Genomic DNA, 22418 nt, shown 5'->3' with positions numbered 1-22418 from the left:
ACCGTTTTTTCTTTTATTGGCATTATACTTACCGCCTCCCTTCTCCGGCGCTTCCTTGTACTGTTGCCTCAGCCTCACGTCACCGCCGCTCGCCATGTTAAAGTGTGGAGTGATGGTCAAGCGCCCCCTAACTTTAGAGCATAGTGATGGATATTTACTCGCGGGGAGGAGTTTCCTCATATCAGCTCATGGATTTAGAGGCACAAACAGTCAATTCAGGGAGATATAAAACACATATAAATTATTTAAACGCAAAACCCACAAACCGCAATTCACAAGCGCGTATTGAACCGTGAATGTCGTACTGTACAGTTCAATATTATATGGAGAACCGCGGCATCCCTAATATTCATTCATTCATTTTCTTGTCGGCTTAGTACCTTTATTAATCCGGGGTTGCCACAGCGGAATGAACCGCCAACTTATCCAGCTAGTTTTTTTACGCAGCAGATGCCCTTCCAGCCGCAACCCATCTCTGGGAAACATCCACACACACACATTCACATACTACGGACAATTTAGCCTACCCAATACACCTGTACCGCATGTGTTTGGACTGTGGGAGAAACCGAAGCACCCAGAGGAAACCCACGCGAAGACGGAGAACATGTAAACTCCACACAGAAACGCCAACTGAGCCGAGGTTTGAACCAGCGACCTTCTTGCTGTGAGGCGACTATAATCTAGAAGATGCCGATTAAATCAATTTGATTACTAATATAATAATTTAACAATAGACTGCACAAATTCACTTCAGATTAAAGTCAGTGTTGTTTTCCAGTGCTAATATCATCGGAATATTCTTAAACCAAGATTAACTTAAGAATAAACGTGTTTTAGATTGTAATTATACAGTTTGTGCTTAAAAGGTGCTGAGAAAAATCTTTCAGTTTTATTTTCTGCCCGCTCTGACAGATATCTTCCTGAATATTTGCACTCGTTTTAATTTAATCACCTTATTCTCCGCCGATGAGTGGGCGCTGCCATTTGAATCTTTTTGGCTCGAGACTTCCGCTCTCATTCACTTCCATTCATTTTTTTGACGTTTAAAACTGCTCGTTACGCTGCTTAATGTTGCAATTTGATATTTCATTATTATATTATTCTACTTGCTCTACAAACAAATGTTTGCATGACTATACAGACCAAGTAGTTTGACTGTTTTCTGCCGTTTATTATTCCTAGTCATTTCTCCCATAGGCGACTGAATCAGAAGTTCTAAGTGTGCTTTCACACCTGCCTTATTTAGTTCCATTGAATCGCACTAGAGTTCGTTTCCCCTTTTGGTGCGGTTCGTTTAAGCAGGTGTGAATGCAGCAATCGTACTCGAGTGTGCACCAAAAGCGGACCAAATAAGTGTACCGAGACCTGCTTGGAGAGGTGCTCTCGGTACGCTTTCAAACAAACCCTGGAGCGGTTCGTTTGTGGTGAGAAAATGATTCGTACTAAAACAGGTCCAACCGCAAAAAGTACTGCGCGCTTTGGATTAATTCAGCTGGCGTAGGCGGATGCGCTGTGCATTATGGGATATGGAGGAAAATATTTGTTGACAGCGCTTTACCAACAGAGAGAGAGAGAGAGAGAGAGGGGAAAACATTATCTGATGGATCGTTGGTCATATTTCCGCAAGATGAGCATGTCGCAGTTTAGCTAAATTAATTCACGCCTCCTGTTGAAGTGACGAGCGACACATTAAACGCTGTTTTCCAGCCGCGGCCGCGCTTCATTTTCGTAATGTATAGTTTGTCTAAAGCAGGCATACAATCAGCCAGCGCAGTCGTCCCTCCAGAGTAAAAGGTTTTGTTTACCTGCAGGAGTTCACTGGCATTTTCCCGCACGTGAATTCTGACCAATCAATAAGCAGTTTAGGAAAAATATTCAACAACATCTGGCCAATGAGAGATGTGGATTTTGTCAGATGACTGCATTTTGGTTCGTTTCAACTGGTTCGGACCAAAGCCAGCAGTGTGGCGTGAAAACCACCCAAAGACGGCAGAAGATGCATCAATGTATCATTTATTACCCTTGGTCCGGACCAAATGAAGCGAACTACAGATGTGAACGCACCCTAAGACAATCGCGAAAACAGGCGCACTTCCGCATTTTAGAATGAGGTCAATATAGTGAATTAAAAGCCCACATTAAATCAAATTGTATGTACATTTAGTCTTAAAGCGAACAATTAGTCAACACTTAAAACACTGTTTTGTTCATCTTTAATCAAAATCATTGTGTGTGATGGGTCTGAAGTCTTAACTTTTAAAAACAATAATTTAGGCCTTAAAAAGTCTGACATTTACTGAAATATTGTGTCGTAGGTCTTCCAATCCCATGTGTCTAATCGCCATCAGTCCATCTCAATCCGCTTGTTAAGTGTGACATGAGCGGCTTCCGGGTCCAAGCGCTCTATTCAACTGAATGTGGAGACTCATGAAATGGTGATAATAAACATTTACAAAGCGATTTAATACTTTCGAAAGTCACGATCGCAGTATAAATGTCCATGCCTAATATCCGATGGCCAGAAAGTGATTCATTGTTTTATAAATTGTTAAAATTTTGGTATTTGTTATGCAGCGAGCCCAGAGATTGTTGTGTACACTATGACTTTAAGTAAAATTAACTTTAATGTGTGATAGGAATAAAACGCGATCATAAACAAATGATTTCTCCACTCAAATGAATGGCGGCTTGGACCCGGAAACAGTATTACATTCGTCACAAACACGTCACCACTTAACAAGCGGATAGAAATATTGACAAACGTCAATTTTAACTCTACTTACCATTATAGTTTAGTTCTGGTCCTTACAATAACTTTTTAACAGTTCTCCATGTATTTATAGCTGAGGACACTGACCTGGACACACTGTTGTGCATACATTTAGGTCATTAGCCGCGTTTCCACTATTGTGCCTAAAGCGAGTGTGCCAGGGCGAGCCAGGGCCAGTCACGTTTCCTCTGTCACTTCAGGGGCCTGATCGGGCCAAAGCAGGGCGTCCTTGGGGCCAGCGGCCGGCCTTTTTCGGCCCACTGAATACCTTGTGCAAAAGAGTAAAAAAAAAAACTTGCTCCAAAGAGGGCCAGCTCGGGCTTCAGGGTGGAGTGAGAGGCGGACTTTGCCCGAGTCTGGTAAAGATGGCGTGTTGCAATTACACTAGTTTTTCGATCGCACACGAGAACATGAGGCAAATGAATCAATAATTAAATACACAAGGAAAAACAAAACATACAGCTGCTCAGTTTAAGACCATAAAACACCTTAAGGGGTGTTTCTGCTTATGATCGCCCTCATGTTTCCTTTTTAAATGTAAGACTGCTGCATAAAATAATAAAGTAGTTTAATTATAAGTGATATTTCTTTGCTGCGTCCTCTTTGTTTCAATAACACATAATCATCTTTACACCACACAGAAGCCAGTAACAGTTGTCGAGAGTTTTTGTCAAGTTTAAATGGTGTGTTTGTGCATGAAACAGGCACGTTTAGATGTGTGTGTGTGTGTGTGTGTGTGTGTGTGTGTGCGTGCGTGCGTGCGTGCGTGCGTGCGTGCGTGCGTGCGTGCGTGTGTTGGTGTGAGTGAGTGAGTGAGTGAGTGTGTGTGTGTGTGTGTGTGTGTTGGTGTGAGTGAGTGAGTGAGTGAGTGAGTGAGTGAGTGTGTGTGTGTGTGTGTGTGTGTCTGTGTGTGTGTGTGTCTGTGTGTCTGTGTGTGTGTGTGTCTGTGTGTGTGTGAGGCCCCATTTACAGTAGTGCTTTAGTATGAAAACGCATTAGTTTTGCTAAGGTTAAGCCATCCAACCACACTACGCCAAAGTTTCGAGAGCCGAAAACGGAGCGTTTCGAAAACGCCGGAGAGGCCGTTTTCATTCTGAAGCGCTGCTGCGCGGTCTCAGTGTGGATGAGGGAAAACGGAGACATCTGGAAACGGAGGCGGGGCTGCTGAGATTGGGGCTTTTGTGTCATTGCGTATCCTTCTCTAATTCGTCAAGCCTCTATCACATGACTATAACACATGGCTTTAACGCTAGTGGAAGACAGCAGACCAGCCTTCTCTGTAAACAACAACATGGGCACAGAAATGGGAGCGTTGTTTGCACTATTGTCAGTTTTAGGCGTCATTGTGCAGTTATTCATTTGTTACGTTTAGTAACAACTCGACCTCGTCGTCTGTCCACAGAAATACCTCTCTTGCTTTCTTTGCCATCGCGTTCATTGTTCAACCGCTGTTGGTTGACTAACAATAACCAAATGCCGAGCGGGACGCATGTTTCCGACAGTGGAAACGTGACATGATTTAAGCTTCACTGCTCATGCTCCTGGGCTATTGGCATGGCCCAGCCCGATAAAAGCCCTGGCTCGCACAGGCCCGACAGTGGAAATGTGACTATTATAATTTTATTTACTTTTAAACATTGTTGGAGAAAAAAAAATGCACTTATACAACTGGAGTTTGCTTGTTTTGACACATTATTTAAAATATGTGGCTAAGAAATAACTATAATTGCATTTTTTGCATGACACAAGTAAAACAAAACTCCATTGGCCCAAACAGACAGAAAATAGTGTTTATTTTATTCATGATGATCTTTAAAAATGTCTTAAATCTGAAACCTGCTGAAACCCTATAAATCTGCCCATCCGCTTCTGCTCCACAACTGCAGTGCTTCGCTGATTGGCTGAAATATGCTTAACCACACCCTTCCAACCATTGATATGCTGTCAGTGAAAGATGAGAGGCGGAGCTCAAAGTAAACCCCGCCCCCTACTCAATATTCACATTCAGTTGTAAACAAAGTGTTGGAGAGTGTCAGAGGTTTGCGTTGAATCCGATCCAGTGTTTGATGAGCTGGTGAGCGACGGCCTGCTGCGGCGGCATAATGAATGCAGCATGTTTGTGTTTGAGCAGCGCGTCGATGACCTGCGGGACACACACACACACACACTCATGAACAACTCGGATGATCATGATATACACTTGTTTAAAAGCAGGGAGAGTACACGATCAGGAGCTGCTCATTCTGAATGCAGCGATGGCTAAAGTTACTTTTAAACGTTATATAGTACAATCTGAAGGCCAAAGGTGTAGATTTGCCTTCGCAATTGGTGGAGACCTAACTTGTCGTCGCTTTACTTCCATTCTTGATTTCTATTAGGCTGCATTATAGGATAGCGTAGTATAGCATACGCACAAAAACTTTGCCTTTGCCAGATTTGATGCTCACGTTTGGATTTACTAATTACTAAATGAACGTGAGAGTGTGCGTTGGTCTGCACCAACTTCATGTATGGCGTACGTGTGTTTCTTCTGTGTGTTTTATTTCCATTGGTGACTCCTAGAGGCAGTTGTGTTAAACTGCACACTACAAAGTATCACACCAACACATGTGAAAAACACTGCTGTTCATTTATAATTGATAAAATGAGTTCATTGACACAATTTTTATTTTATTTTTTTACCAATTATGTGATTGAGAACATATAAAAGCATTTGCAAATGTACAGAACACAACTCTTGGTCTATGGCAATGGCAGTGTTGGACGTATTAGAGGACATTGTCAATGGGCGAATCCGAAGGCCCTGAGGTGGCAGGGTGCGGGATGGGTGGCTTGTTGGCGAGTAATGTATTTAAAGATATTATTCCAGCTAAGTTATTTATTTTTAATTTTATTGAGCGTAATTATTTAACTCCATATCAGGAGACTACAGTTATCCATTAAAGATGTGGCTGTTAACCCCCCTCAACAACCCACAAACTGACCAAGAGCACAGATACAATGATGCCCATTCCACACTCAGGCGATTGGGCAGCTGAATTGCCCCACAGACTTCTCCCACAGACACGGATACTACTCCAGACAGTAAAGTGTCGCCCACAAGTGAGGCAGCTCTCTCCTCAAAGGGTGTTAGTTCAGCAACCCCTGTTCCCCCGCCTGTTCGCTTCACACTTTGACTGTGCGCCGCTGTTCTCCTCTTAACCTGCACCTCTACATCAGACCATTTCTTTAATTCACTCACAGTGCGATGTTCAGACCCCACTGTGTTACCCGCGTCAGATAAACTCTCCCACTCTGTTTTTTTCTTTTGTAATTAATTCCGGAGGACAAACTTGCAAATAACACAGTTTTTCTCTGGTCTACCTCCAATAGGAGCACCTCACATTCACATTCTGTGCAAAGTTTTCCTTCTTGCTTGCTTTTGCCGTTGCTTTGTCCTTTGGTTTTGCTTAAGTGGAGTCATTAGCATATTCATAGGGGGGAGGAGGCAGGGAGGGGTTTTGCACTTGTACACGTGCGCTCAGTTTCATGTTCATTCGGATGTACAAAGAGAATATGCGTGGGATTTGGCGTAAGCAGTGTTTCATACATCTGATTTCTTTACTGCATACGCACATTTACAGCTTTGTCCGTGCACAATGTTTTAGTATTAATTCAACGCAAGTCTTCGGCCCCTGATCTTTTCCATGCATGAGTGTGTGATGCTGACCCGCTGATGTGTGAACCAGTACGCCTCCTCCAGCTCCTGCTGATCCACACTGGTGTGTGTGTGTGTGAGAGTGTGAGTGATGCTGACCTGCTGGCGTGTAAACCAGCGCACCTCCTCCAGCTCCTGCTGATCTACATTGATGTCTGTGGTCAGAGCGACGCAGTGGCAGCCGATCATCAGGCAGGAGGGCATCGGCCAGGGCTGACTGCACACATACTGGATCGCAGACACCTGAACACCGCTCTCCTCCTGCACCTCACGTCGCACCGCAGCCTCCACACACTCACCTACACATACACACACAGGCACACACACAGCAGACACACAGTCATTAACATATGAAGATCAGTATCAATGTCTGAACAGTATCAATGTCTAATACTGATTTGAATAATTCTTCAGCTTCAGTTTGACTAATTTGAAAAATAAACACCTTCGACCAATACCGGTTTGAATAAAAAACCTTCAAACAATACCAATTAAAAAAAAAAAAACACTTTCGATACTGAATTGAACAAAATATCTTAGACCGATATCGATTTGAACTAAATAACCTTCGACCGATACTAATAAAAAAACAACAACTTTCAACCGATACCAGTTTGACAAAAAACCTTTGACCGATAACGATTTGAACTAAATAATCTTTGACCGATACCAATTTAAAAAAAAAAACACTTTCGACCGATACCGTTTTGAACAAAATATCTTCAACCGATATTGATTTGAACAAAACAAACTTTGACCAAAAACAAAAAAAACCTTAGACCAATACCAATTAAAAAAACACACATTCGACCGATATCGGTTTGAACGAAAAATCTTCGACTGATACCAATTTGAACAAAATACCTTCGACGATACCAATTTGAACAGAAATCCTTTGACTGATACCGATTCGAACAAAATACTTTTGACGATACTGATTTGAACAAAATACCTTTAACCGATACTGGCTTGAACAAAAACTTTCAACAGATAACGAACTGAACAAAACATCTTTTTTAAACAAAACAACCTTCGATCGGTTGAACAAAAAAACCTTCGACCGATACCGATTTGAACAAAATACCTTCGAAAGATACCGGTCTAAACTAAATAATATTTGACCAATAACAATTTTTTTAAAAACACCTTTGCCCGATACTGGTTTGAACAAAACACCTTCGGCCAATACCGAATTAAACAAAATACCTTCGACCGCTATCGATTTGAACAAAATAACCTTCGTCCGTTACCGATTTAAACAAAAAAAAATTTACTAATACCAATTTGAATTAATAAAACGTCAACCGATTTGAACAAAAAACCTCCCACCAATACCGATTTGAACAAAACATCTACGACTGATATCGATTTGAACAAAAAACTTTTAACTGATACCGATTTTAACTAATAAAACTTTAACTGATTTGAACAAAAAACCTTCGACCAATTCCGATTTAAACAAAACACCTTCAACTGATATCGATTTTAACAAAAAACTTTTAACCAACACCTGTTTGAACTAATAAAACTTCAACTGATTTGAACAAAAAACATTCGACCGATACCAATTTGAACAAAAAAAAACTTTCGACTAATTTAAACAAAATCTTTGACCGATATCGATTTCTTAAAAAAACCTTCAACCGATTTAAACAAAAACCTTCAACCAATACCGATTAAAAAAAAAAAAACTTTTGACCGATACCAATTTGTGCAAAAAAACCTTCAATTGATAGTGATTTTTAAAAACCTTTTAACCAGTACCGATTTTTAAAAGGAACAAAAAAACCTTCAACCGATACTGAATCCAACATAATAGCTTCGACCAATACCCCAAAAATTCTGCCCAAGTGCGATTTTGTACAAAAACCATTCAGGCCAGTCCCGATTTTAAGAAGAAAAAAACCCTTCTACTGCTGCCAAAAACCCTTCAGCCCTCAGTGCTAATAGACCACTGGATGCGTCTCTCATCTGTGTTTGATGTACCTGGCTCTATGAAGCCAGCGAGGCAGGAGAACATCCCAGGAGGAAAGATCTTCTTGCGTCCCAGCAGACACTGATTCCCATCGGGGTGAATGACCAGCATGATCACCACTGGATCTGGAGAAGTGAAACTCAACCTTTATTTACACTGCAATAGCTGCCGTTCTATTGTAGAGCTTTTGTCTAGTTTCTAGTCCAAACATCAAAATATTCTGAAATCAAGAAGCCTTTCTGGACAAGCAACAATAATGTTTTCAGGAATAATGAGTCAAAATTAAGTGAGTTTTTCCCTAAAACAAGCAAAACCATCTGACAATGGCGGAAGTATTCTTGAAATAAGTTTATTTTACTTCCCCACTAGAAGATTATTTTCCTTTTTTAAGTATATGTACTTACTTTTGGCTCATTTTTGAAAAACTACAAAACATGCATGTATTGCAGCGTATAAAGCACTGTAAGGATCAACAGGTGGTTCACCAAACTGCTGTGCAGGTATGAGCTCAATACAATCTACATAATGATGATAATAATAAAGCATAATGAAATACAATAAATAGTGTGTGAAATCTCCTATTCTCTTCCACTTTTAGGTCATGTTGAGTTTACTTGCCCACTCTGGGGTAACAGGTGTTGTAGACGCCCTGCAGACTCCGACAGCCTGCTCTCAAACAGGTCCTCTTGTATCCGCCATCCTCCACTCGAGTGTCGCTGCCGCACGTCGGGCAGAAACGGTAGCGGCTGTGCCATGCAAGAACAGATCTGGCCTGAGCCACCACTCCTGGAGGACAAGAGGAATATACAACATTACTGAGAGGGTATGAACATTTTATTAAGCGTTATTAGTGATGGCCAAAAATAATTGCCATTAATCTAAAATAGTTTGTTTTGATATAATTTGGTGGTGGCTCAGTGGTTACACTGTGGCCTCACAGCAAGAAGGTCGCTGGTTTGAGTCTCGGCTGGGTCAGTTGGTGTTTCAGTGTGGAGTTTGCATGTGTTGGCGTGGGTTTCCTCCACAGTCCAAACACATGCGCTATAGGGGAACTGATCAACTAAATGAGTAGTGTATGTGTGTGAATGGGAGGTTCCCAGTACTGGGTTGCAGCTGGAAGGGCATCCGCTGCATAAAACATATTCTGGAACAGTTGGTGGTTCAGAATTATCTCGATTAGATAATATAATTGTAACAAATATGGCTGACCATACACATTATTATTTTGCTTTTTATTCAACAACTGAGCCAACTTTTGCCCAAGGAAGACTCGAAACCTGATTCCAAGGTATTTACGACCCAAAAGGAATGTGCCATGCAGCACTGAACAAAGAACGGTTCAGGACTTCTTTAAGCTCCTTGCTTAAGACTGATATTTTAATGTAAACTCTACTCTCTATATGTGTAATCATGTGTTTTGCAACGTTTCCCTTGCTTCTGTATTAATATTATTGGTTTTAATAATTCTGTATATAATGTTTAACCCTACCAAAGCTAAACAAACTCATACACGGTTCAAGTTTAGACTTGTCGTAAAGCTTACTTGCTGTACTAATTAATCGTTGACATTTTGTGTTAATGCGAGAGCAACATATTAAGATTTTAAGAGACTTAAACATTTCTGCCCTGATTTGCATAAAATTTGCCTATGCAAATTCCTCTGCCTCGGACAAAGCACCATAAGCCATGCAGAGAGGTTAGTTTCTAATTGGTCAACTTTCCATGGAGGGTGGATCCGAACCCGCCCTATATAAGCTTGGGACCAAAGCTACGCCTCTCTCTCTGCTCTGAATCTCTGGCTGCGTCCGAAACCGCATACTTTCATACTATATAGTATGCTAAAATCAGTATGCGAGTCGAGTAGTATGTCCGAATTCATAGAACTCGAAAATCAGTATCCGAGAAGTACCCGGATGACTTACTACTTCCGGCGAGATACTGAAGTGCGCATCCCATGCACGATGCGCTATCCCATAATGCCCCGTGAGAGAATTCATGAATGGAAGTGAGGCGACGCAATTGACGCAGGTAGGTCACGTGATCATAACAAAATGGCGGATGTAGTACGTCCGAATTCCATTCATACTTTTCACATTCATACTGTATAGAACGCACTTTTCTAAAGGCCGAGTAGTACGTTTACATTCAAATGCAGTACCTACGGAGTAGTAGGCGGTTTCGGACGCAGCCTCTCTCTGCCCTGAAGCTCTCTTGAACCCGGCTACTCTGAAACTCTGCTCTGAAACCTCTTCAAACTCTCTGCAACTTCTTCAGAAAGAACTCTTCTCTCAACTCTCTTCTCTGAAGCCTCTTCATCTGCAATGACCTAAGGACGAGACCTAAGCAAAGAAACTTCCAAGAAACCAGGCGGAGACCCAGACGGAAAGGGTTAATCGCACAGCTCGGACATTTCACATCCCCGACACCCTTCTTTTCGTTATTTTTCTATCGAGAGTCTTGTTCAGTTTAGTGCGTCGCAAATCAATAGTCCTCTCGACTAGCCCCTTTGCCGCTTCAAACTTGAAACTACCGACTCCACCCCACTTCAAGCCTCGCGAGGAACAAGGAACAAGGAACAACCAGCCGAACCACGTGCTCAACAACGGGAGCCTCTTACATCATGGACAGACCGCAAGTATCCACTTTCTTCCAACATCTAAAATGGTGTGAACTAAATTCAACCCTAAAGAGACAATAATACGGTGAATTTGATTATGTGTGGTTCGCTTGATTTGCTCTTACAAACTCCGAGGTTTTCCCATCATTACATCCTCTCAACCTCTTACTTGACCTTCTTTACTCTCCTCTACACTTGTATGAATGTGTGCTTGTGTTAGTTTCTGTTAGATTAGTCAATAACGTGTAATTTTGTTTAAAGAAAGGTGGCTGTGTATATCTAATGTCTTAAACTTCGATCTTGTTACCCTGCTCAAACTTAATGGGTTGAGCAGGGTAACAAGGGTAACATCGCTGGACGATTCGTTTGTTCGGATCTAAAGAGTCGATTCATTTGAAGCAAACGAATCTTCCTCCCGTTAAGCTAATCAGTTATATATATAATGGTCCAGAAGATTCGCGAGCACTGTAATCTAAATCATAACTCGCAACATTATAACGGTGGAAAAGGCGCGGGAAGAATAACCTTGAGCTAATTTATTACAGTAATAATAGTGTAGATATGCGAGCAATTTAATCTACATTATAATTTGTTACAGATTATTAATGTAGATATGAGTGCAGAGTTAATCTACATTATTATTAATTTGCTACATGTTTATTGTTGAAGAATAAACGAAGCATAAATATTACATCATTTAATAATGTTAGATCATAAACATCTGATACATGTTTACAGCAGTTTAAGTCAGTGGATGTTTTCATCCCTGAACATAACGAAAGGGTATTAAATGTGAAGAATACACAAGAGTTAGTAGTCTGACCTGCGTCCTCATCGCTCATGGTCAGCAGTCCAGGCATCGCCGGCTGCAGGAAGAAACACTCTCCCTCCAGTGTTTCCAGTAAGTCAGTGGGCTCGTCTTCAGTGCTGACAGCAAACCAGGCCACCTCCTTCTTCTGGACCCCCAGAAACACCAGCAGTGTGTGCGTGTGTGTGAGCAGTTTCTGCAGCGCCGGCGCTCTCAGCCGACACACACTCGTCTTCTGCCGGGATCAGATTTTCTTGCTTTGGTTATTTCCAGCCAGGCTTTTATAGTCAATTTAACCATATACATTTAGTACAGAGTGGGAAATGCTTTTGCTTAGACTTTCTTGTCTTGTTTCTAGTCTAAATATCTAAAAACTCTTAAATCTAGAAGCATTTTGTGGTCAAGCAACAAATATTGTGCTGTTTTCAGAACTAATGAGTTAAAATTTAGTTGTTTATCTCGTAAAGCAAGCTAAATATTCTGACAGTGAGGGAGGCAAAAAGGCAGATTATTCTGCTTGTTTTAAGGAGAAACTCACTTCATTTCGACTCATTATTTCTGAAAACAACACAATACGTTTTGCCTGTCTAAAAAGTGCTTCTTGATTCAAGTACATTCAGACATTTGGCCTAGAAACAAGACAAAAACTAAACAAAGAATACATTGCTTGAGTGTTGTGCATGTTAACATCACACAATATATCAAATATGTCTAACACACACACACACACACACACACACACTCGATTTGATTCACTTCAGTTATGGTTTGATTCAGTAATGTTATGTTGATATAATTTAGCTAAACATAGAATTAGTTATTTCAATTATGTTTTGGTTCACTTCAGTGTTGATTTGATTCAGTTCATTGTGGATTTGATTCAGTTCAGTGTTGATTTGATTCAGTTTAATGTTGATTTAATTGAGTTCAGTGAAGAATAGATACATTTCAGTCATGTTTTGATTCAATTAAGTGTTGATTTGAATCAGATTAGTGATGGTTTGATTCAGTTTAATGATAACTTCTGTTCAATGTTGATTTAATTCAGTTCATTGTGGATTTGATTCAGTTTAATTTTGATTTCATTTAGTTCAGTGTAGAATAGATACATTTCAGTCATGTTTTGATTCAATTCGGTGTTGATTTGAATCAGATAAGTGATGGTTTGATTCAATTTAATGATTTGATTCGGTTCATTTATGGTTTGATTCAGTTGTGTAATGTTGATTTTATTTAGCTAAACATAAATTCATTTAAATCATGTTTTGGTTAACTTCAGTGGTAATTTAATTCAGTTCAGTGTTGATTTGATTCAATTCATTGTTGATTTGATTCAGTTCAGTGATGATCTGGTTCAATCCATTGTTCGCTTGATTCAGTTTAATGTTGATTTAATTGAGTTCAGTGTAGAAAAGATACATTTCAGTCATGATTTTATTTAATTCATTGTGGATTTGATTCAGAACAGTGATAATTTGATTCAGTTCATTGTGGATTTGATTCGGTTTAATGTTGATTTAATTGAGTTCAGTGTGGAATAGATACATTTTAATCATGTTTTGGTTCACTTCAGTGTTGATTTGAATCAGATCAGTGATGGTTTGATTCAGTTTAATGAGGACTTCTGTTCAATGTTGATTTGATTCAGTTATGGTTTGATTCAGTTGTGTAATGTTGATTTAATTTAGTTAAACATAGAATTGATTCATTTCAATCATGTTTTGGTTAACTTCAGTGTTGATTTGATTCAATTCAGTGTTGATTTGATTCAATTCATTGTTCATTTGATTCAGTTTAATGTTGATTTAATTGAGTTCAGTGAATAGATACATTTTAAGTCATGTTTTGATTCTATTCAGTGTTGATTTGATTTAATTCATTGTGGATATAGTCCAGTGATGGTTTGATTCAGTTCAGTGTTGATTTGATTCAGTTTAATGTTGATTTAGTTGAGTTCAGTGAAGAATGGATAAATTTTAGTTATGTTTTGATTAAATTCAGTGTTTATTTGATTCAATTCATTGTGGATATGATTCAGAACAGTGATGGTTTTATTCAGTTCAGTGATGATCTGGTTCAATTCATTGTTCATTTGATTCAGTTTAATGTTTATTTAACTGAGTTCATTGTAGAACAGATAAATTTAAGTCATGTTTTGATTCAATTCAGTGTTGATTTGATTCTCTTTAGTGATGGTTTGATTCAGTTCAGCGTTGATTTGGTTCTATTCATTGTGGATTTGATTCAGATCAGTAATTGATTTAATTTATATAATTTAATTTAATTTTGCATTGGTTAATCTCAGTCATGTTTTGGTTCACTTCAGTGTTGATTTGAATCAGTTCAATGCTGAATTATTTTAGTTTGATGCTTTGACTCACTTGAGTGTTGATTTGATTCAGTTTGATAATTTCATTTAGGAGAGATTAAACAATAATAATTCATTAATTTAGAGCCCTATCTAACACACACACACAAACACACACACACACACACACACACCGTGTCCTGAGCTCCGCGGCGCACCAGTGGACACAGGTCATGGAAAACGATGAAGACTGTGTCTGGATCAGCCTGTTTTTCAGAGATCCAGGCTAAATCTGTGCGCTTCTCACTCTTTCTGTCCAGCATCTGCCTGTTGAAGTAGATATCCAGCTCCTGAACACCTCCGCTGGGCAAAAGATCCACATCTGGAGAACCGGACAGCAGACTGGCCACGTGACGGTGACCCCAAAACACGGCCACATCTCTGGCCGTCTGACCTGAGCCATTCTGGGCACTCGTATCACATCTGATGGAGAGGAGAAAACATCAGTTCAGTACTGATTTGATTCAGTTCAGTGATGGTTTTTGTTCAGTTCATTGAAGACTTGATTCAGTTTAATGTTGATTTAATTTAGTTCAGTGTGGAATAGATAAACTTGTCATGTTTTGACTCAATTAATGTTCATTTTATTCAATTCATTGTGGATTTAATTCAGAGCAGTGATGATTTGATTCAGTTCAGTGATGGTTTGATTCAAATCATTGTTGATTAGATTCAGTTCATTGTGGATTTGATTCAGTTTAATGCTGATTTAATTTAGTTCAGTGTGGAATAGATGAACTTGTCATTTTTTTGATTCAATTCAATGGTAATTTTGATCAATTAATTGTGGATTTGATTCAATTCATTGTGAATTTGATTCAGAACAGTGATGATTTGATTCACTTTAATGATAGGCGCGTGGTGATCAATGAGATTAACTGAGCGCAGGAAGGGGCGGAGTTGAAAACAGAGTCGGACACTTTGAGGCTCACAGTTGCAGCAGTCATGACCGATCACATGGCGTTATCATCATTTATTTATTTATAACACCAAAGATTTACAGAACAAATAAAACAGAATACAGTCTCTACAAGCTATAGATCATTTTTAAACAAACGGGTAATTATGAATTAAATATATAACAAACGCATGAGAGAAATAAGGGGAAACGAGAGGGTAATAAACATAAATTCATAGGCCTATTAAATACAAAGCCATAAGCACAAATTCTAAGAGATTAAACATCCCTCTTTAGGCTAATACTGCTTGTTTGAATATGCTAAAAAGGGTTTACATCAGGGGTCATCAACTCTATTTGTCAGAGGGCCAGAGTTTTACCAGACAGTCTCCTTGTGGGCCGGACCCCCAAGAAGAAAATCTAATAAAAATTCTCACTTTGGTTTAACATTATGTTTGATGTTTATAGTTTTTCCATTTCACTACAAACTGAAGGCATTTGATTCAGGCTCCCATCACCTATACCACAGTCAAACACTAGGATTGATAGAAAACTCTCCACAAACGCGGTGAAAATGCTGCTATTAGTCGAGGTGGCCCTTCAGAGCCAGCTGGCTGAAATTTAGGCCGCAGGCGATGTGAAGGCGGCTCTCCATGGTGCTGAAAGCCTGAGCGCATTTTGGGTATCTTGTCCCGAAACCTATGACATGTTGAAAAGTCTGACAGCGGCCAAGCCTGATGTGAAAAAGTTGGCGTCAGAGTGGAAATGTAACTTTAGCCATTGATTAGGCACTGTGAGCAGCCCGTTTCAGCATTGTGATTTGAATTCAAGCCCACTTAACGTTTCATTTGATGTGCAAACATTATTTGTGAGCTGTTTTGTTCTGGTACCAGGTTATTTATTTACCATGCTATTTTAAGTTGTGCCAGATTATTTTTCCTCTCTTTTTGCCAGTTTCATGCATGTTGTTGAGACTTAGAAATAAAAAAACAAATGTTCAGTAAGGGCATGAGGTAAATAATGCGCCCGCTTTTTTTTTTTCGCTTTTTTTTTCAGTGATGGTTTGTTTCAGTTCAGTGTTGATTTAGTTCAATTCATTGTGGATCTGATTCAGTTTAATGTTGATTTAATTGAGTTCAGTGTAGAATAGATACATTTCAGTCATGTTTTGATTCAGTTCAGTGTTGATTTGGTTCAATTCATTGTGGATCTGATTCAGTTTAATGTTGATTTAATTGAGTTCAGTGTGGAATAGATAAATTTCAGTCATGTTTTTATCCAATTCGTTGTTGATTTGATTCAGATCATCGATGATTTGATTCAGTTTAGTGATGGTTTGATTCAGTTCAGTGTTGATTTAGTTCAATTCATTGTGGATTTGATTCAGTTTAATGTTGATTTAGTTGAGTTCAGTGTGGAATAGATACATTTCAATCATGTTTTGGTTCACTTCAGTGTTGATTTGAATCAGATCAGTGATGGTTTGATTCAGTTTAATGAGGACTTCTGTTTTTGGATGTTGATTTGATTCAGTTTAGTTATGGTTTGATTCAGTTGTGTAATGTTGATTTAATTTAGCTAAACATAGAATTGATTCATTTCAATCATGTTTAGGTTAACTTTAGTGTTGATTTGATTCAGTTCAGTGTTGATTTGATTCAGTTCAGTGATGGTTTGATTCAATTCAGTGTTGATTTGGTTCAATTCATAGTAGATTTGATTCAGTTAAATGTTGATTTAGACTTAGAGACTTAGAAATAAAAAAACAAATGTTCAGTAAGGGCATGAGGTAAATAATGCGCCCGCTTTTGTTTTTTTTTCAGTAATGGTTTGATTCAGTTCAGTGTTGATTTAATTGAGTTCAGTGTGGAATAGATAAATTTCAGTCATGTTTTTATCCAATTCATTGTTGATTTGATTCAGATCAGTGATGATTTGATTCAGTTTAGTGATGGTTTGATTCAGTTTAGTGATGGTTTGATTCAGTTCAGTGTTGATTTAATTCAATTCATTGTGGATTTGATTCAGTTTAATGTTGATTTAGTTGAGTTCAGTGTGGAATAGATACATTTCAATCATGTTTTGGTTCACTTCAGTGTTGATTTCAATCAGATCAGTGATGGTTTGATTCAGTTCATTGTGGATTTGATTCAGTTCAGTGATGGTTTGATTCAATTCAGAGATGATCTGGTTCAATTCATTGTTCATTTGATTCAGTTTAATGTTGATTTAATTGACTTCAGTGTAGAACAGATACATTTCAGTCATGTTTTGATTCAGTTCAGCGTTGATTTGGTTCAATTCATTGTGGATTTGATTCAGTTTAATGATGACTTCTATTTGATGTTGATTTGATTCAGTTGAGTATTGCTGTGATCAGTTTAGTCATGGTTTGATTTAGTTCATTGTTGATTGAATTTTGTGTTGATTTGATTCAATTCATTTAGTTTAGTTCTAAGTTCAATATTTCCATTTTACTTCTGTTTGGAATTAATTCAGTGTTAATTTGATTCAGTTCATTGTGGATTTGATTCAGTTGGAAATGAATAAGTTTTGAAATTTGATTATGAAAAACTACATTTCAGCAATAACAGCAGCTCAATATGAACTTAATTGACTCTGTGATTCTTCAAATGAGTCCAGCTTGATCTCCTGTTCTCCTCTGTCAGACTGATGTTACTCTGTGGATGGCGTTTGGCATCTCACCCGTTCTCCAGCAGGGCCTTGACCACCTCCTGGTGTCCATGTCTGGCAGCCAGCATCAGTGCGCTCCACCCCTTCTCTCCTCTCTGGTTCAGCAAATCTGAGGACTGATCTATCATAAGCATCAGCGTCTGCATGTCTCCTGTGGATGCTGCATCCAGAAACCGCTGGAGGAGATCAGACCTGACCCCTGAATCAGACATCACTGCTATAGAGCAGAGACAGAGAGATCAGAAACTGCTGGAGATCAGATCAGAGAGATCAGAAACTGCTGAAGATCAGATCAGAGAGATCAGAAACTGCTGGAGATCAGATCAGAGAGATCAGAAACTGCTGGAGATCAGATCAGAGAGATCAGAAACTGCTGGAGATCAGATCCGAGAAATCAGAAACTGCTGCAGATGAGATCAGATCAGAGAGATCAAAAACTGCTGCAGATGAGATCAGATCAGAGAGATCAGAAACTGCTGCAGATGAGATCAGAAACTGTCGGAGATCAGATCAGACATCACTGAAGTCAGAGAGATCAGAAACTGCTGGAGATCAGATCAGAGAAATCAGAAACAGCTGGAGATCAGATCAGACATCACTGCACAACACTGGAAACAGATCAGAAACTGCTGCAGATGAGATCAGACAGAGAGATCAGAAACTGCTGGAGATCAGATCAGAGAGATCAGAAACTGCTGCAGATGAGATCAGAAACTGTCGGAGATCAGATCAGACATCACTGAAGTCAGAGAGATCAGAAACTGTCGGAGATCAGATCAGAGATTAAGGAGAAACTGGCTGCAGGTCAACCTTTATCACATAATATTAGAGCTGCACAATAATTGCTAAATTACCATTACGAGCAATTGACTTAAAAAGCCTGCGAGTTCACCGTCTACAACACACTTTGTAGAAATTCAGTGGATTAAACTGCAAAACCCAAAAGAAACAATGCTAGTGAAAAGGAGAAGAGTTGGCTCACTACTGAAGAAACCTGATTACTGTTACTTTATTTGACGTTTCTGCATTATGAGGAGAACGCTTGGTTATGGATGTGACAGATGTGGAATTTTCACTTTTGTGTGACTTTGATAAATCAAATCATCTTGTTTGTAAACACTGACAGAGACATGTGTGAGTATTTTATAGGCGACAACACCAAAGATCCAAAACTGCACATTTATTAAATTACAAAAGACTGACACAAAGCGTGTAACGTTTCGAGCACACGGCTCTTCATCAGACAGTCAGTCTTTATTACGTTACACACTTTGTGTCAGCCTTTTTTAATTTAATAAATGTGCATTTTTTGGAGCTTTGGTGTTGCCGCCTTTTTTGAATATATATTTTGCACTTTTCGCGGTTTGGCTGAGCAGCCAGTTAAAAGTGCGGTGCCTGCTTTTGTACATTTTTCCATGAGTATTTTCATAGTACTGTAAGCCCACACAAAAAGCTTAGAAAGGGTTTCACTACTTTGGTGAAACCTTCATGGAAAGGTTGACATTTGCATGGAATTGCTCTCTTGTTTTAATAGATTATTTGATTGTTTTTGCACCCTTTTGGTGGATTATTTTACTTTTGTTTAAACGCACCTAAATACATCACCTATATTCACCAACAAATGGATTAAAATATTCATTTTTTAAAATGAAAAAAATCTCAATATTGCTGAGCACTGTATATACATATCCATATTTCAACTATATTTTCACTAAACCTATTTAAAAAAATACAAATGTCTTTAAGTTTATTTGACAATGTATATGAACCACATACAGCACACAGCATAACTGAGTACACCCCATTATTAAAATTAATATTATTCTCTAATGTTCAGTGAATATAGGTGACATATTTTGGTGCATTTAAACAAAACCGATTTAATAAACAGAAATATTTATTAAAATAATATTTTTATATTATAACATATTTTATTAATAACATATTTAGAAACTGAAAGATACTACAATTAAATTCATGTAAAATATTGCAAAAATAAATGACAACCTACAAATTTTCAACTATATTTTTCATTTTTTTTTGCTTCTTTTGATTTTTTCTGTATTTAATATGTTTTTACAACATATACATGTGGCTGTTCTGGCTTCAGCACTAATTAAATTTAATGTATATGCACAAATATAATATTGTAGATTCCTATTAAACATATGAATTTAAAAGAGAAATTTGTGAGAGGTGAACGCCTTAATGCTGAGCACTGTACAGCAAACAAAAACTTTGTTCTTAAAAAAGAAATCAATGTAATTAACTTGCTTTTATTTTCTTTAATTATTATTTTTATTATTGTTATAATAAATGTAACATAATTGACTTTGCTGTAAATCATTGTATATTATGAGAAATCAGGAATGAGTGAATAAAAATATATCTGCAGAATGTAATCTAATATAGGATTTAATTTACGTGTATTTAACTTGTCAGTTGTGTAACTCAAGCTGATTAGTTGGTGGATCTACGTCTATATTTATTTCACAGTTTCTGCTTCACATCAGATTCAGTCAATCCAGTTTTAATAGACCAGTTTTCAGAGTTTTCATCTTTTTTTAAAGACAAATATCACTTTTTCAATGACAATAAATGATTATTACACATCAATGCTATATTAAATGCATTCCACAACATGACAATAGTGTCTACGCAATATAATACTTATAGAAATAATGTACATTAATCTAGCGGGTGCTCCGCCAAACAGCAAACGGCGCATAAACATCAGCAAAACCGCGGCAACAGCAAAGCTCCAAAACAAACCGATTTATTAACTTAAAAAGGCCTAACACAACGCGTGTACACCGGCTCTTCGTCAGACAGTCTGTGATACAACATTTAAATGTGCTGATAAAATAGTCACTCACCAGATGAGCTGTTTATTCATGAAGTAAGTTGGACTTTAGTTTTGTTGTTTTGTAACGCGTCGCTCATTGATGACGCACTGAAGCGCCTCAGAGTCTTTCTGCGCAGGCGCGACACCTGCTGGACAGAAGCGATCATTACAGACAGTAGACGAGAAAAAGCGACAAAATAACAAGGAGCACACCATTAAATATTTTATAATATGAAAAAGCAATTCAATTATGAAAATTGTGAAATTAAAGCAATAGAGATCTGGTCCCCGCGTCAGGTCAGGCGCGCACACGGTGGAGGAGGCGCACTCACGCCGGAGAAAACTAGACTGGTAGATGAGATGAAGGCGAGCAGCCTAATTCATTACATGTTTTGGGTAACTAATTCTTTAAATACAACTCACTTGAGCTCTAAAGGAGAAAAACGCAGAAGAAATTTGCCAATAAATTAATTTTAGCAGAGACACAACTTCATTTTTTCATTTCGGGGATCTGTCGCCTAATAAAAAGGTTTAGTTCACTGCAAATTCCCACAGTAGTCTACACAATAAGTAATATTATAGTTTATTATATTCATTATTATTATAAATATTATTAAATTTAGCTAAAATTGTCCAAACGCAGAATCCTTTTGAATGTTTGCTTCTATTGTGACATGGCTAAAGTGCACTTTAAAAGATTTGTAAAGAAATATCCCATTATGCAGCAGCATTCTCAAGTTAGCACACTTAATAAATGCCTTTCAGTTTAAAGATGATCAGCCTGTGAAGTCAAGTTTAAAGTGTTATAAATGAAATGGGTAAATAGTGCGTGAGTAAGTGGATTTGCCGTGGATCAACCTCTCACATGTGCTGCAGGTAGGCTGAATGATAATCCTTAATAAATATGTCATTTATGCTATACTGCTATTTGCTCATGCACAATTAAACACTAGAAATTATACTGTAGGCCTATTTTAACAGCTAAAATACAGTCAGCATATCGATTTTGTTTTGACCTATGGCACTAATAAATGAAAATAACTTGAATACAAGTTATTAATAGGCTTAATAATAATATAAAAAAAAAAATATATATATATATATATATATATATATATATATATATATATATATATATATATATATATATATATATATTTATGGTAGGCCTAACCTTATGGTTTATGATGCCGTTTTTACAAATGGCAACCGGATAATAACACAGAAGAAAACTCACTTGTGATAGCCAAACATAAATCTTTATTTTGACCTTTTAAATTATGAAAAAAGTTATAGCTTATTGAGTTGCATGGTATCCCAATCTTTAACCAGTTTTCATGGTAATAGCAGAATTTAGGTGTCTTTTTAGGTATTTTTCTGGCTACACTAATGCCTTAAAATGTAGCAAAATAGTTTTTAAAATGACATTAGACTGTAATGTTTTGCTTTTTCCTAACACTGATAGATGATTAGTTGGGTAATTGGAAATACGTGAAGCGTGATGACTCGGTTATGCTGATTTCACTATATTTGTGTGCAAGTCCAAGTTTCAATTCACCTTTATTTGTAGAGCGCTTTTACAATGTAAATTATGTCAAAGCAGCTTCACATAGAAGATCATAGTGAATGTAAACAGTGTAGTTCAGTATTCAGAGTTTAAGTTCAGTTCAGTTTAGCTCAGTTCAGTGTGGTTTAATAATCACTACTGAGAGTCCAAACACTAAAGAGCAAATCCATCGATGC

The 22418-nt window shown here is 38.0% G+C and overlaps 1 protein-coding gene across 4 annotated transcripts; it reads right to left on the bottom strand.

Moving 5' to 3' along the window:
* Positions 1-4537: 4537 nt before the first annotated feature.
* Positions 4538-20785, bottom strand: nudt12 (nudix (nucleoside diphosphate linked moiety X)-type motif 12). 4 transcript variants are annotated; one of them, XM_087263306.1, is made up of 8 exons: positions 20707-20785; positions 17843-18044; positions 14373-14661; positions 11886-12105; positions 9064-9231; positions 8457-8570; positions 6570-6769; positions 4538-4916 (listed from the first exon to the last, which is right to left on the bottom strand). In XM_087263306.1, exons 2-8 carry the CDS (start codon positions 18040-18042, stop codon positions 4806-4808), a joined length of 1302 nt encoding a protein of 433 aa, XP_087119432.1. In that variant the 5' UTR covers positions 18043-18044; positions 20707-20785; the 3' UTR covers positions 4538-4805.
* Positions 20786-22418: the final 1633 nt, after the last annotated feature.

This window comes from Danio rerio, chromosome 8 (genome assembly GCF_052040795.2).
Source record: "Danio rerio strain M-AB ecotype USA chromosome 8, GRCz13ab, whole genome shotgun sequence".
Classification (NCBI taxonomy): domain Eukaryota; kingdom Metazoa; phylum Chordata; class Actinopteri; order Cypriniformes; family Danionidae; genus Danio; species Danio rerio.
This window is presented reverse-complemented; position numbering and strand designations above follow the sequence as displayed.

Bases quoted from the DNA above. Each gene is read 5' to 3' on its own strand.
- nudt12 (XM_087263306.1), bottom strand. From the start codon at position 18,042: ATGTCTGATTCAGGGGTCAGGTCTGATCTCCTCCAGCGGTTTCTGGAT. The intron at 9,232-11,885 runs GTCAGACTACTA...CTTGTCCTCCAG, and splicing joins CATGAGCGATGAGGACGCAG to GAGTGGTGGCTCAGGCCAGA. The intron at 4,917-6,569 runs GTCAGCATCACT...TGTGTCCCGCAG, and splicing joins GCTGGTTTACACGCCAGCAG to GTCATCGACGCGCTGCTCAA.